We start from the raw sequence: 16,769 nt of genomic DNA on the forward strand, positions 1-16,769 counted from the left end.
CTGGTGACAAGGGCCTGGGTGACCGTCTTCCTGGTCTCGATGGGGATCCACCGGAAGATCTTCCGTAGCATGCGCAGGATGTTGAAGCACGACGAAGAGACGGCGTTGACTTGTCTGGTCATGGAGAGGGAGGAGTCCAGGATGAAGCCCAGGTTGCGTGCGTGGTCTGTAGGTTTGGGTGCGGTGCCCAAGGCGGGGGGCCACCAGGAGTCGTCCCAGGCGGAGGGCGAGGAGCCCAGGATGAGGACTTCCGTCTTGTCTGAGTTCAGTTTCAGGCGGCTGGTCGTCATCCACTCGGCTACGTCTTTCATCCCTTCGTGTAGGTTGGCTCTGGCGGCGTCGGGGTCGTTGGTCAGGGAGAGGATCAGCTGGGTGTCGTCGGCGTAGGAGATGATGTTGAGGTTGTGTTGGCGTGCGATGGCCGCAAGGGGGCTCATGTAGACGTTGAAGAGGGTGGGGCTGAGCGAGGACCCTTGAGGGACGCCGCAGATGACTTTGGTGGCCTCTGACTTGTACGGTGGTAGGCGGACTCTCTGTGTCCTTCCGTCGAGGAAGGAGATGATCCATTCCAGTGCCTTCTCCTGGATTCCGACGTTGCTGAGGCGCTGCTCTAGGGTGCGGTGGCAGACCGTGTCGAATGCTGCGGAGAGGTCTAGGAGGTTGAGGGCCGCTGTTTCTCCGTTGTCCAGCAGGGCTCGGATGTCATCGGTGGCAGCGATGAGGGCGGTCTCGGTGCTGTGGTTGGCTCGGAAGCCAGACTGAGAGGGGTCGAGGGATCCATTCGTCTCGAGGAAGGCGGCCAGCTGCTTGTTGACGGTCTTCTCGATGACTTTGGCTGGAAACGGGAGGAGCGAGATGGGGCGGTAGTTCTTGAGTTCGGTGGGGTCCGCTGTTGGTTTCTTTAGTAGAGCGCTGAGTTCGGCGTGCTTCCAGCTCTCCGGGAAGGTGGCGGTGTCGAAGGAGGTGTTGATGATGTCCCGCAGGTGGGGTGCGATGACGGCGTCGGCCTTGTTGAAGACGTGGTGAGGGCAGGGGTCGGTCGGAGATCCGGAGTGGATAGAGTTCATCGTGCGGATGATGTCTTCTGTGTTGATCGGGGTCCAGGCGCTGAGGGTGGTGGTGGGGGGCGTTGGTGCGGTCGTGGGGAGCGTTGGTTGTGTGCTGAAGCTGTTGTGTATGTCGGCGATCTTGTTGTGGAAGTAGGAGGCGAAGGAGTTGCAGAGGTCTTGCGATGGGGTGATGTCGTTGGATCCGGCGTTGGGGTTGGAGAGCTCTTTCACGATGTTGAAGAGTTCCTTGCAGTTGTGTGCGTTGTTGTCCAGCCGGTCCTTGAATGCTGTTTTCTTGGTGGCGTGGATCAGTTGATGGTGCTTTCGGGTGGCGATCTTGAGGGTGGTCATGTTGTCCGGTGTTGGCTCCCTTCTCCAGGCTTTCTCGAGGGCTCGGCAGTTCTTCTTGGAGCTCTTGAGTTCGTCTGTGAACCATGGGACCTTCTTGCTGCCGGGTCTGCTGGGCAGGGTCTTCAGTGGGGCGAGTTCGTCCGCGCAGTTGCTGATCCACTTTGTGAGGTTGTCGGCGGCCTGGCTTGGGTTCGCTGAGCTGGCGGGAGGGTGCTGGCTCAGGGAAGCGGCGAGCTGGTCGGCTGTGATCTTGTTCCAGCTTCTTCGTGCAGCCTGTTGCTGGTGGTGGTGGATCGTGGTTCTTCTGAAGGTGAAGTGGATGCAGCTGTGGTCCGTCCAGTGGAGTCCGGTGGCATGGCTTAAGGCGATGTCTTTGCTGGATGAGAAGACGGCGTCGAGTGTGTGTCCGGCGAGGTGGGTGGGGGTGGTCACCAGCTGCTTGAGTCCGAGGTTGGCGAGGTTGTCAAGCAGGGTGGTGGTGTTGCGGTCGTTGTCGTTCTCCAGGTGGAAGTTGATGTCCCCCAGGAGGATGTAGTCGGCGGAGGGGAGGGCGTGCGGGCTGATGAAGTCGGCGACGTCTTCGCTGAATGGTGTGCGTGGTCCCGGGGGTCGGTAGATCAGGGTGCCTCTGAGGGTGGTCTTGGGGTCGGTGTGGATCTGGAAGTGCAGGTGTTCGGCGATTGTCAGGGTGTCGTCGGTGTTGGTCGTGATGCGGATGGTGTCCCTGTGGATGATGGCGATGCCTCCTCCAGTCTGGTTGTCGCGGTCTTTCCGGGTGATCTTGTAGCCCTCTGGGATGGCGATGTCGGGCGCTGAGGAGTCGTTCATCCAGGTTTCCGTGAGGAAGGCAACGTCAGGAGCTGTGGTGTCGAGGAGGTTCCAGAGTTCGATGGCGTGTCTGTGGACGGAGCGGGTGTTGAGCAGGATGCACTTGAGGTGGTTGCTGCTGGTGTTCGGCTTGGTGGGTGCAGGTGCGGTGTAGGTCCGGATGCAGGTGAACTTGCAGGCGTGGCAGCTGAAGGGTCCGTGGGTGCGTCTCGGGGTGGCTCGGTAGCATCCTGGGATTCGGCCGGTGTTGAGTGCGTTGAGGGTGGCGGCGTCGTACGTCCGGCGGGTGGGGTGGCCTCTGCGGGGGCCAGGGGTCTTGGCACTGGGCGCGGTCCAGGCGCGGACGGGCGCAGACGGGCTTCCCTTTGGCGCGCCTTCGGCGCACAATCGGCGCGCCCGCTGCGCGTTCGCCACTCTGCCATATGAGGAGAGTGGGGTGGGGGCGGAGCGAGGGAGGGGCAGCTGGGAGGGGGAGCGGGGTGGCGAATGGGGAGGGCGAGCGAGGGAAGGGGGCGGGGCCGCAGGGGGGCAGCGGCGGGGAGGTGGCGGGAAACGCGGCCGGAGCTGGGCGAGAAAGAGGGGGGGAGCCCAGGGGGCAAGGGCAAATGGTGGGAAAAAGACGAAAAAAGGCGGCGAAGCAAGCTGGTGGCAGGGGGCACAGGAGATCCGCGGACCAAGCGGATCCGGCGGTCGGGGCACAGCAGTGAAGCACAGGGCACAGCTCAGGGCAGAGGCGGCACCAGGGGACGGGCTCACTCACGTGGAGTGTGCTCGGGGGGTGACCTGCCCGGAGGGACAGAGGTCACTGCACCTCACTGGCCACAAAGACTCTAAATAGTCTCGTGGGAGGGAGGGGCAGCTGGGAGGGGGAGCGGGGTGGCGAATGGGGAGGGCGAGCGAGGGAAGGGGGCGGGGCCGCAGGGGGGCAGCGGCGGGGAGGTGGCGGGAAACGCGGCCGGGGCTGGGCGAGAAAGAGGGGGGGAGCCCAGGGGGCAAGGGCAAACGGCGGGAAAAAGACGAAATAAGGCGGCGAAGCAAGCTGGTGGCAGGGGGCACAGGAGATCCGCGGACCAAGCGGATCCGGCGGTCGGGGCACAGCAGTGAAGCACAGGGCACCGCTCAGGGCAGAGGCGGCACCAGGGGACGGGCTCACTCATGTGGAGTGTGCTCGGGGGGTGACCTGCCCGGAGTGTGCATTTAGGGTTTCTATACCACTATTTGCACACTGAACATCATGTATCCAGTGCCCGGCTTTCATTTTCTAAAAACATTTTTATCACATTTTATGAAAACCTGTGGCAAACCAAGCAAAAAAAGAGATTACAGATACCAAAATACATTGGTTTGTTAGATATAAACCCACCAGCCATAAGTGCATATGGAGAGATCTAGCTACTCCAGCAGCACACTGAGGTTTGAATACATTAATCATATTATACAGCCTTGAAAATGTACTTCCAAAACATACATTTGCAATTTATGATGTTGATAATTTCCCTAAATTGTGTTTTCCCTCTTTTAAATAGGGTTTCCTACTAGCATTGTGTAGCAAACTTGCGACATACAATATGCATATTGAACAAGTTGCTTACCTTCGGTAATGATATATCTGTAAGAAACGTTAGTTATAGATTCCTTACCTCAGAATTACCCCCAGGCGTCAGACTGGATCCGGAAAGTTTTTTCGTCAACAGTACCTCTGCGTGTCGGAAGGTGGTGTCTGTCGGCTCCGCGTCCGTCATTGGCTTCGTGGTCGCCGGGATGACGTTGCGGCATCTACTTAGACACCGCCCTTGTGTGCGGACGTCAGTTCTGTACACGACTTTCCACGCCAGAAACGCAAAGCAATGCAAGACACTGACCACTGGTGCACAAAACTAGGGCCCTGAAGGGATGTCCTTAACCCTAGAAATCAGTTTGCAGAACGGGGAGGATGGGAGGGGCGGTAAGGAATCTATAACTAACTAATGTTCCTTACAGATATATCGTTACTGAAGGTAAGTAACTTGTTCATCTGAAAGAAACACGTTAGTTATAGATCCCTTACCTTAGAATAGATACCCCAGCAATACCAAAGGTGGGTCTGCGAACGGCCAAAGTAGCGGTCCCTCTGGGCTTGACTGTCAAGGCAGTAGTGTTTGGTAAATGTGTGCAGTGAAGCCTATGTAGCTGCCTGACAGATGTCGTTGAGAGGCACTCCTCGCTCCAAAGCAGTAGTTGCTGCCGTCGCCCTGGTGGAATGGGCGCACAGCTCCACTGGAGGCTCCTTCTTGGCCAGAGAATAGCAGGCTTTGATACACAGAACAACCCATCGAGAGATAGTCCGCTTGTGTACGGCCCAACCTTTCTTGGTGCCCACATACCGGAAAAAGAGCTGGTCATCCACCCGGAACTGTTTGGTGTGATCCAAATAAAAAGAAAGCACACGTTTTGGGTCCAGAGGGTGGGACCTCTCTTCCTCCTTCGAAGGATGCGGAGGTGGAAAGAAGGTAGGCAAAGTGATTGTCTGCCCAATGTGAAAGGAAGTGACTACCTTAGGCGGACGAGTCCTGAGGACAACTTTGTCCAGATGCACAGATAGAAAAGGAGGCTTAGAAGAGAGTGCCTGGAGCTCACTCAACCGTCTGACAGAAGTGATGGCCACCAGGAATGCAGTTTTGAGAGTTAAGAGCCTGAGAGGACAGTTGTGAAGCACCTCAAAGGGAGCACACATTAAATAAGTTAAAACCAGGTTCAAGTCCCACTGAGGCATAACGAAAGGAATAGGAGGAAAGAGATGAGTTATGCCTTTCAAGAAGCGATTTACCACTGGGGACTTGAAGTGGGAAGGCTGATCTGGAAGCCGAAGGAAGGCAGAGATGGCCGAGAGATCGCCCTTGATAGTGCACAGAGCAGAGCCCTGCTAGGCCAAAGAAAGAAGAAACAAAAGAACCTCAGAAAGAGGGGCAGAGAGGGGATCCACAGCCTTTGCTGTGCACCGTGCCACAAATTTGTTCCACCGGCAGGCGTATACCGTATTAGTGGAGGGACGCCTGGCTGCCAGAATTACATCGCAGACTTCGGGAGGCAGGGCGAATGATGCAAACTGCCGCCGCTCAATCTCCATGCAAGGATGTGAAGGCTGGACAGGTTCAGGTGGAGGACCATCCCCTGTTGCTGCGGCAGAAGATCCTCCGAAGAGGCAGATGGGTCGGAGGATCGATGGCCATGTTGAGGAACTCGGGATACCATACTCGCCGTGCCCAGTGTGGAGCCACAAGAATGACTTTGGCCCGGTCCCGCCTGATTTTCTTCAACACTCTGGGCAGAAGTGGTATAGGCGTACAACAGACCGCAACTCCACTTGCAATGAAAGGCATCAGCTAGCGAGTGCAGCCTTGGAAATTCCAACACGCAGAATTGCTGACATTGTGTGTTCTCTTTGGTTCTTTGGTGGCGAATAGTTGAAAGAGACCTTGCACCACCTCCGAGTGAAGATGCCATTCGTGATCCATCATGTACCTGCGGCTGAGTTCTTCGGCCCTGGCGTTCAGTGAACCTGCCAGGTGTTGAACCACCAAGAATATGCCCTGATGTTCCAGCCATGTCCAGAGGCAGAGGGCCTCCTGACAAAGGGCCCATGACCCCACCCGCCTGTTTTTTGCAGTACCACATGGCGGTGGTGTTGTCTGTAAACACCTGCACAACTCTTCCCTGGACAGAGGAAAGGAATGCTTTGAGTGCAAGACGAATCGCCCGAAGCTCCAGAAGGTTGATGTGGAGCCCAGACTCCGCCGGAGACCAGAGGCCTCTGATCTCCACCTCTCCCACGTGGCCGCCGTCCGTCACCACTGTGTTTTCTAGTTGAGGAAGGTAGAGGGACCTGCCGTTAACCCAATCCTGGTTCGTGAGCCACCACTGCAATTGCCGTGCAGTGTCCTCCGAGATCTGGAGCGCAATCGGACATATTCCTATGATGCTGCGCCCACTGGAACTTCAGGTCCCACTGCAGAGATCGCATATGCCACCTGGCATGATCGCCCAGCAGGAGGCCATGAGGCCCAGCAGCCTCAGGGTCAATCTGACCGAAACCCGGGATAGAGGCTGAAAGATCGGAATCATAGCCTGAATATCCCGGACTCGCTGTTCGAGAGAATAGACCTGAAACCACGTTGTGTCCAAAACCGCTCCGATGAAGAGGAGCTTCTGAGAGGGAATCAGGTGTGACTTTGGCACATTGATGGAGAACCCCAGCGAATGCAGGAGTTCGGCCGTAGTCTGGAGGTGGGAGACAACTGCCTGGCCGAGCCCGCCTTTACCAGCCAGTCATTGAGATAGGGGAAGACTGAAACCCCTGATCTGCGCAGATGAGCTGTGACCACAGCCATCACGTTCGTGAACACCCGAGGGGCGCTGGTAAGGCCAAAGGGGAGCACGGTGAACTGAAAATGCTTGTGGCCTATCGTGAACCGCAGGTAACGCCGGTGGGCCGGCAGGACGGGAATGTGAAAATAAGCGTCCTGTAAGTCTAACGCTACCATCCAGTCTTCTGGATCGAGGGCAGAGAAGACCTGAGCGAGCGCCAACATCTTGAACTTCTCCTTCCAGAGAAGGCGGTTGACGTTCCTGAGATCCAAGATAGGACGCAGGCCCTTGTCCTTCTTGGAGACCAAAAAGTAGTGGGAATAACAACCAAGATCTACTTCTGGGACAGGAACGTGCTTGATGGCCCAAGAGAGCCGTAACTTCCTGCTGGAGAAGAGCCAGGTGGTCCTCTGACATGCGGTGGTATTGTGGTGGCAAGGCTGGAGGGGTAGCCTTGAAGGGGAGGGAGTAACCTCTTCGGACTATTTGCAAAACCCACCTGTCCGACATGATGGTGCACCAGTGGGGGAGGTGATGGCGAATCCTGCCAATCTCTGGCATTTGATGGGCAGGAAATGTCGGACTAGGAAGGTTTGGATGTGGCTGCAGGGGGGGGAGGGTTGGTGGACTGGCCCGCCCGCTGGACCCTGGAGCCACAACGGTTGTTCTCATGTCCCCGGCCGCGTGAAGGTTGGGTAACTTACTGCGACCTGTGGCTCTGGGCGGGAGATAGCGGGGGCACCCCTTCCGTAGCCATGAAAGAGGTGAAAAGCAGACTGCGCAGGGCGGGTGGAGAGGCCGAAGGACTTGGCTGTAGCCCATGAGACCTTGAAATGCTCTAGAGCATTGTCTGCTTTGTCGCCAAAAAGGCAACGACCATCAAAGGGCATGTCCATCAAGGTGTTCTGGACATCCCCTGAAAAGCCAGTCGATCTCATACAGGCATAGCGATGAAGTGCTACTGACGTTGAAATGGTCCTGCCCAAAGGGTCGGGGGTGTCCAGCCCACAACGGATGGTAAACTTCGCTTCATCCATCCCAACGGCGACAGCCTGGGAGAGCACTGCCGGGCCTCCCCTGGACACTGAGGCAGCACCTGCGCAACCGTATCCCACACCGAGTGGGAATAACGGCCCAAGAGACATGCGGTGTTTACTGACCGCAGTCCTAAGCTGGCAGAAGAGAACATTTTCGTTCCAAGATGGTCCAGCTTCCTGGATTCCCTTTCCGGTGGAGCAGTAGGGAATGTGCTCTTGGAAGTGAAGGCTTGGACTGCCAAGCTTTCCGGGGTGGGGTGTTGGGAGAGGAAAGTGGGGTCGCCCGGATCCCCCATGTTGGGCCTGGACCACATGCCCAAAAGGACGTCTGTGAGGGCCTCATTAAACGTCAGCAAGAGCTCCGAAGAGCTCGCAGCCGGTTGAAGCACCTCTGTCAGGAGGTTAGTTCTGACCGCCACCGTAGAAAGCTCGAGGTTGAGAGCCTCGGCCGCCCTACGCAACACCACTGCGTATGATGCTCCCTCTTCCGTAGCCACGGTAGGAGGAGACAACTTGCCACGTCAGGGGAGGTGTCCAGACCACTGGCATCCCCCAGTTCCTCTCTCCAGTCCTGTTCACTGTCCAACTGGTCAGTCAGAGGGTCACCGGACCCCTCCCAGTCCTCCTCCTCATCCCCTGGGCGCCAATCTGGCCTAAAAGGGACCCCAGGAGTGAACAGGAGCACGAAAACACCTCTCGACACCGGATCCGGCTTCGGGCGATGCCGGTCCGGGTCCAGGTCCATGTCGGGATGGAGGCCGGGGTCGACACCGGCGGGGGGGCCGACCGGCTCCGAATGCGGTAGTGGTGCCAGAGGAAGAGGCGCCAGTGCAGCGCCGATCTGGATCCAGGACAGGATCCAAGGGGGGCTTGCGGCGCCAGAGCCATAGCCGGAGAAGGACTAGGCCCCCCAACTGAGTCAGCGGGACCCAAAGGCACACTGGCCTGTTCGGGTCACCCAAAGATGGCATGCAGCACCTCGTAGAACTTACGAAGCTGGGCGGGAGTTGCTCTGGGTCCTGGGAAGGGAGGGAAACGCAGAGTCGACTCTTTGAGCTCGGCGTGCGGAGCCGTGGGAGGGGCACCACCTGCATCCTTCATCAGGTCGGCCGACCGACGAGGAAAAGTCGAAGAGCGACGATGCTGCCTTGACTTCTTCTTATGCTTCAACTTACCTGACCCCGAGTGCGAATACTTGGACGAACAGTTTCGGCCCAGCGACCGGTCCCTCGACCTCCCTCGCGACCGGGACCTCGAACGGTGCGGAGCCGACTGCTGGTGTTCAAGCAGCTTTCGGGCCCACTCCCGCAAAGCCTTTAGGCACCATCAACAGGCGTTCGGAGCACAAATTAGGGTCGTGGTCGGGCTCCAGGCAAAAGAGGCACTCGTAGTGCAGATCCGTCACCGACATCATCCGACGACAGGAACCACATGGCTTGAAGCCAGGCATCCCTCGTGCACCAGGAGTTGAAGACTCGAAAAAGAAGTTGACAAAAGTTTTAAAAAAGTCAGTCAAAAACTGACTGTCAGTACCCCTCTTCCCAGGTCTGTGCTGGCTGGCGCTGAAAAAGAAAGAACTGACATCAGCGCACGAGGGCTGCGTCTAAGTAGCTGCAGCAATGTCATTCCGGTGACCACAACGCCAACTACAGTCGCGGAGCCGACCGACACCACCTTCCGACACGCAGAAGTATTGCTGACTAAAAAACTTACCCGATCCAGTCTGACGCCTGGGGGTAATTCTAAGGTAAGGAATCTATAACTAACATGTTTCTTTCAGATATATTCTTATTTAGGACTTCTTACCTTTGACCTTATCGTTGTTACTTTTCTCTGGAGCTTAAAAGTCTCATGCAATCAATTTTCCTAGTTAGCCATTATGACATGGTAGGTCAGTCAGTGAACAAACACTGATACTCAAACGTATGCAGGATATTAGAGCTAAAGTCTGCCTTCACAGGGTGGGATTTCTTTGCTACGAGTGTCTCGATCAAAACAATAGCTGCCATGGTGCACAGGCTGAACCCCATTCATGAAGCAAGATGCTTGCATACCTCTCTGACCAACCCAGCTGCAAATCTGGGAGTTCCACTTGCCAAGCCATGTGCCATTATTGTTAAACCTCCTAATGGGTTTAGCGTGACAAGTAGTATTCAGACTGACAAACCTCACCTCTGGAGATGACATTGTGAGAAGGATTGTGTGGTAATCAGATTTATAGTGATTTGTTGCTTTAGTCTCTCAATTCCAGATACTGGGATATCTGAAAATCTATAAGGCATTTGAACATTTATATCATAATATGTAATTTTTAGAACAAATAGTGAAAACAAATAAAATTATATAGCTTGTTATCAGAGAACATTACATGCAAACATATTAACCACATGGGTTAGTAGCAGTGTAGGGCACATAGTAATTGCAGATGGGAGCAGTGACAGGTGGGAGCAGTGATCAAGAAAGAGGAGGGCAGTAATGACATGTAGGACCTCGATCCGAGGTTTGGGATTGAACAGTGATAAGACTAAAGGGAATCTGTCTACAGCGCTAAGATTACCCTCACGGAGCAATTTATGTGCTTTATTAAATTAAATAAACATAACATAACACATCAATGACGATAGTGCTGGAACAACTTTCAGAGTGGGAGTTACATACTGAAGTCATAGAGATGGTGAAAAATCCAAGCGTTACACAATAACAAGTGAATCAAACGAGCAAGGCCCATTAAGTAGGATACTGCTAGGGGGGTAGTATGGGTCCAGTGGTGCATTTTAGAGTGCACTGTCCCAATTACATGACTAAATCATGGGGTGGTGGGTTTCTGCCATTTACAAATGACACATTTTCATTTAAATGACCTCTTGGAATGGTCACTAAATTTGCATCAGACATGCAGTTGTAGTGCTAAACAGAGAGATTGCACAAACAATGACATATGGAAATAGGTTTCAGGGCATATTTATCACTTGGTTAAAATGTCATGGTTTGTTTTGATCCTATTGAAATCTTTGTTTTCATTATACTTCACAATTACAAAAAATGCCTCATTTGTACTTTCCTTGTTGTTGATATATATTTTGAGATAGGTATAGTTCATTCACAACTTTTTAAATGTTAGTGTAGTATGAAACAGCTAACATCCTACAGCCTTTCCTTTCACGTTCCATGTCCCTCACCAAAATTGTCAATTGGTTCACATTAGACATTTTCCTCGCCATGCAGTTAGTTAGAGAAAGAATAAGTAAACACCAATCTGCATGCTAAAAGAATAAACAGGAATTTGTCAAGAGATATTGTCTGATATTTGACCTCTGACATTGGATACACAGCTAATGCCACAGGATAAAAAACAAACTGTAAAGGTCACTTTCTTGCATATTACCTACCTGGCCTGCTGTAAGAGTATTTGGGGTGCTGCATTACCTCCCACTTAACTACTTCCAATGTCCCTGAATAATGATTGGCTGAGAGGAGAGGGATCAAGAGAAGAGCCAGTGATCTGTAGAGGAGACTGAGCTGGTAAGACGTGCAGTGATAAGGATGTAGGGGTTGAGATGGTGAATGGGATTGGTGCCTTTACTTTTCTCACCAATAGCCTACTTCTGGAGATGCCTTGAATTACCTTGTGTGTTGATCATGATGGTCTTCCCAAGAACCACCTCCTGCTGTCTGATCCACTTTATGTATGAGGAGCATTTGCTGAGGTCCACTAATCGCAGCACGTCACATCGGCCCTGGAATGGAAGTGGCACAGACAAAAAGGTTAGAAGCCCTAGAATTGAGCTTTGCAGTCTTTGCTTAGACCCCTTCAGTGTATTTCACTCAGTCCAATTGACCTCCCTACAAGTCTATCAAGCAGCACTTAAGAACTCAGTGAGTGAGCAAAATACTGAGCGTCAGGGAAATGCTGTGACAGCAAATACAGTTTCGACACTAGGACTAGGTCCAAAGTTGGCACAGAAGAGGGTATCCTAGAGGCTATTATCTCTGACCACGTAGTCCTTAGCTTTAGATAGTATTAATATAAACATGGTTAATCAATGGTACTGAGCAAGCAAAGGTAAAGCTCAAGATCACATAGGGTATATGCACAGCGTATAGGCACTTTCTTCTGCTGTTAAATTCTCTGTTACTATGAATTATTGGAATGAAATGTATGTACTTTACCATTCACCTTAACTGATAAGAAAAACAACTTACTGATGATGAGTAGGTTCAATGTCACTACAGAGCCTACCTTTACAGAGCAAACCATAACAGTGAAACCACTAGAGAGAAAAGGTGTCCAAAAAAAAAGAAAATGTTACTTACCATGTAAGCATATGTTCGTAGAGTGTCGTTCTGTATTCACAAGCCCTGCAACCCCCCCCCCCCCCCATGTAGTGTTGGGCTGAGACACTTGCAAGTTGTTTTTCATTGAATCAGTCATTGGATTCACATGATGTGCTGTGATTCCTCCCTTAGTGCACAATTGGCATGAGCACCAACTCCATGTTAGATTGTTTTTCACATAGTGGGCGGGTGAGAATGTGTATGGATTGTTGAGTGAGCGTCACTGTGAGGGTGGGTGTACAGCGGGCCGGAAAAGCAAGCGAGGAGGCCGTATGTAGTGTGCTATAGTAGGGGTTTTATTGGCAATGTCACAGAGGTAGAACACAAGGAAAACAAGAGGAAGTCCGGGGCTGGATCCACTCCGGGTCGATGTTGCTGCTTTTGGTCTTCGGCGGGTCCAACGGAGGGTCCGGCGATGGGGAGGATCCACGGAGGGCAGGGAGCAAAAGAGAAACAAAAGGGACCGTTAGTCCTATCCTAGTTGTAGGATCACAGCTATCTCCACCGTCACCCGGGTGTGTGAGGAAGGATCGGAAAACGGAGTCAGTGAGGAAAGGAAGGGCCCGGGAGGAAGGGATACGGGGCTGGAGGAAGAAAAGGGTGCTTGGTCGGGAGGTGAAAAAAGGGGGATTTCAATACAGTGCAGTGCTATACAATTATATTACAGTGCAGGGGACGTGAATTTCCAAAGAGAAGGGGAATTTACAAGGACTATACAGGGGACTCCTAGTGAGTAGAATAACCGAGGTTAAGGGCACTCACGCGGTCCGCCGTAACTCTCCAGGTGAGTTACGGCCGCTCTACAGCCACCTCCTGTGGACTCCACCACTCTTCGGTCCACACGTCTGCTTCAGCCGACTGCTCTCCGTCACCTTCGTCTTCTCCTTCGCGTCCACCAGTCCGAGGTTTCTGCCACAAATCTCCGACGACTTGCATTTCCGGGTTCTCCTTTTTATCCGGTGCTGTCGCTGCCAAAGGGGCGGGGTTTCCGGAGTCCGCGATATTTGAGGCGCTCTGGCCCGTTGTTCTGGTTGGTCCCTGTGGGGAAAAGAAGCGAGTGACTCTCCGGCGGGTTGCTGGCGTCTCAGGTCGAGTCCGTATGGTGGTAGAATGAGACCGGGGAGACAGTCCCGGGGGCGGTGAAGGAGGCAAGTTCGGGAAAGGGCGGAGTACTGGTCGGGTTTGTCGGGATGCCGTCTCACATCCCCTTTCCCTAGCTGTCCTTCCTGTAGGGGGGGAAGACGCAGGGTATCGCGAAAGGAAATCAGCATTTCCCTGTTCGGATCCCTTCCGATGTTTGGTAGTGAAGCGGAAGGGCTGCAGGGAGAGAAACCATCTGAGGACTCTGTCGTTCTGACCTTTGTTCCGGGCCATCCACTCCAGAGGGGCGTGGTCCGTGTAGAGGACGAAGTCTCTGCCCTCCAGATAATAGCGGAGATGGTCAACCGCCCACTTGATGGCCAGGGCTTCCTTCTCCACCACTGCGTAATGCTTTTCACGGGGAAACAACTTGCGGCTGACATACAGAATAGGCCTTTCGTTACCTTGGGAATCCTTCTGGGATAACACAGCCCCTAACCCATGATCGGAGGCATCCGTTTGTAGGATAAAAGGCCGGGAGTAGTCGGGGGGTGTTAAGATAGGGCTGGATGTCAGGGCTTCTTTCAAGTCAGCAAAGGCTTGCCAGGCTTCGGGAGAGGGGTTCCGTAGTTTCTCCTCGGATCGGTTTGATTTCGTCAGCAGATCCGTCAGGGCTGCTGCTCTCTGGGAAAAGTTTGGCACAAACCGTCGATAATAACCCAGGAGACCTAGGAAGGCTCGAAGATCCTTTTTGGTGTGAGGGAAGGGAAGGGATCGGATAGCTGCTGTTTTGCTTTCTTGGGGTCGGATTAAGCCATCTCCCAGAAGGTACCCCAGGTACTTAACCGTTTTCGCCGCCAGGGTTGTTTTGGCGGGGTTAATGGCAAACCCAAAGGCCCCCAGGGAGGTGACGACGTCAAACAGATGTGTCAAGTGTTGGGGCCAGCTGTCACTGAAGATGATGATGTCATCCAAATACGCGCCAGCGTATTGTGCGTGGGGTCTCAAAACGCAGTTCATAGCGCGCTGAAAGGTGGCGGGGGCACCGTGTAGACCAAAGGGCATAACCAAAAACTGGTATAACCCCTCAGGGGTGGAAAAGGCGGTCTTCTTTTTATCTTGTTCCCTGAGGGGTATTTGCCAATACCCTTTGCATAGATCCAGGGTCGATATGTACTTTGCTTTGCCTATCCGTTCGATCATTTCATCGACCCGGGGTAAGGGGTAGCTGTCAAAGGTAGAGACCTTGTTGACCTCCCGAAAGTCTATACAAAAACGGACCGATCCATCTGGTTTGGGGACAAGGACTATTGGGGAATTCCAGTCGCTCACTGAGGGTTCTATGATTCCCATTTTCTGCATGTCGGCTATCTCTTGTCGTATGACCTCTCGGCGTGCCTCGGGAAGTCTATAGGGCCTTAAGCGGACTATTTTTCCTGGCGTTGTTTCTATGGCATGCTCTGTGATGTTGGTTCGACCAGGAGAGGAGGAAAAGACCGTATTCAGGGATGCCAGACATTCCCGTAATTCCTGGGTTTGTATCGACGTCAGGTCCGGATCAATACATGAGTCAAAAGAGAGACATTGGTGAGCGGGGTTTCCGTGTAGGACGGGACGGGGTCCTTCCCACTTTTTTAGCAGGTTTACATGATATATCTGGGAGGTTCCACGGGTGGAGTCTATCTCAACCTCATAGGTAACAGGGGTCACCCTTCTGAGGATGGTGTAAGGCCCTTGCCACTGTCCCAGGAGCTTCTGGTCCGATGAGGGCATCATGAGGAGCACCAAGTCGTTGACGGCGAATTCACGGGGCCTGGTACCTTTATCATACTGCTTCTTTTGGTTATCTTGAGCTTTCTCGAGATTCTGTCTCACTATATCCCGCATCATGGAGAGGTGAGTCTTCAGGTTCTCAAGGTATTCCGGGAGCGGACGAGTGCGATCCGGTTCGGCCTCCCAGGCCTCTTGTGCCATGTCTAGCAGGGTACGCGGAGGACGCCCATACAGTAGCTCATACGGTGAGTAGCCTGTGCTGCTCTGTGGTTTGCAGCGGATGGCGAAGAGGGCTAAGGGCAGTAGGTCCTCCCACCTTTTAGCTTCCAGGCCCAGGAGTTTCTTGAGGGTCTGTTTGAGGGTGGCGTTGTATCGCTCCACCAATCCGTCCGTCTGCGGATGATACGCCGAAGTACGAATTTGTTTTATCCCCAATTCGGCGCACACTTGCTTCATCAAGGCCGAAACGAAAGGTGTGCCCTGATCGGTCAGGATTTCCCGGGGAAACCCTACCCGGGAAAACAGGGAGATCAGGGCTTTGGCTATCGTTTGGGTAGTGGGTTGTCTCAGGGGTATGGCTTCAGGAAAGCGGGTGGCGTAGTCCACTATGACCAGGGAATAGCGACACCCGCTACGGGAGGGCAAGAGAGGACCTATGATATCCATCCCTATTCGGCTAAAGGGGACATCTATGAGAGGGAGGGGTTGCAATGGCACTCTGGGTGGTCTATATCGGCTGTTTTTCTGGCATATAATGCATTCCTGACAATAGTTCTTGATCCTCTGGTACACCCCGGGCCAAAAGAATTTCTCTAAAATGGTCTGACTGGTCTTTTCGTCGCCGAAATGACCTCCCAGAAGGTGGCTGTGGGCAAGAAAGAGGACTTTGTCCTGGAAGGGACCTGGGATAAGCAACTGGGCGTTCTGTTGGGGCCCTCCTTTTCTATATAGTAACCCGTTTTTCTTAAAGAAGTAGGGACCTACTTGCAAAGGGTCTTCTTGATCGAGGGCCCTTCCCCACGCCTCTTGAAGAAGGGAATCCTCCTGCTGGGCCGCTCGGAATTCCCTATCCGATTGCCACGGATGGTCGTCAGAGAAAGCGGGGAACGCGCTGACGTATTCCTTCTTCTCTTTTCTCTTCTGGCTTCTGGTTTTGGGGGGTTTCGGAATCGTTGTGGGGTGGTTCTGGTCTGGATATGGGGCGTCCTTCCACCACTGGGATAAGGAGGCTGAGGTGTCCTGGAGAAGCGTAGGCAGTCCCGGATAGTCGCTCCCCAGAATGGCCGGTTCGGGGAGAGCGGGAACCATACCAATGGTGAGGGAGGTCCCGGGGTCATGCCGGTGCTGGACATGCACCCGGGTCGTGGGGTATTGTTTGGTGTCCCCGTGGACGCACTGAATGGCAACCGTCCCCGTAGGAATGACTGGGTGAGCCAGATCTTGAGGCCTCAGGACGCTCTGCCGGCAGCCACTATCGGCAAGGGCCATAACTCTTTGGCCATTAATAGAGACAGGATAATGGAAAGCCGGGGGTGTGGTGCCCGGAGGGTTGCATAGATAGTTCCTTACGAGCCCGACCTCCATAGGCTCTTCCTTTTGCGGGCACATCCGGGCGATGTGACCGTACCCACCACAGGCAAAGCACTGGGGTCCTGGATTAGGGGGACGGAACAGAACCGGGGGGGGCAACAGAGGTGCTGGGTCTGGTCGTCGCTGTAGAAGGGGCCGGAGAGGCCGTGAGGTACCGGCGTTCAAGGACCGGTGCGGATGTTCGTCCTTGCCCCGCTGGAGTTCCTGTGCCCGGCTGAAGGCAGAAGCAATCTCAATGGCGGTTTCCAGGGTGAGTCGGGAATGCTGTCTCACCCACCGCTGTGTGGCAGGATGCAAAGAGTTCAGGAACTGTTCCAAATATACTTTCTCAAGTATCTCGTCTTTGGTTGAGTTTTCTGGCCGGAGCCAACGGTTTGCAAGA

At 53.8% G+C, this 16,769-nt stretch overlaps 1 protein-coding gene across 3 annotated transcripts in view; it reads right to left on the reverse strand.

The window, feature by feature from the left end:
- LOC144783812 (cyclic nucleotide-binding domain-containing protein 2-like) overlaps positions 1 to 16,769 on the reverse strand; it is an 832,431-nt gene that overhangs the window by 414,725 nt on the left and 400,937 nt on the right. For all 3 annotated transcript variants that reach the window (XM_078662559.1, XM_078662558.1, XM_078662557.1), the window contains exon 8: positions 11,235 to 11,346. In XM_078662559.1, the coding sequence (XP_078518685.1) occupies positions 11,235 to 11,346 (112 nt within the window). The remainder of the gene's footprint in view (positions 1 to 11,234; positions 11,347 to 16,769) is intronic.

Source organism: Lissotriton helveticus, chromosome 10, assembly GCF_964261635.1.
Source record: "Lissotriton helveticus chromosome 10, aLisHel1.1, whole genome shotgun sequence".
NCBI lineage: Eukaryota > Metazoa > Chordata > Amphibia > Caudata > Salamandridae > Lissotriton > Lissotriton helveticus.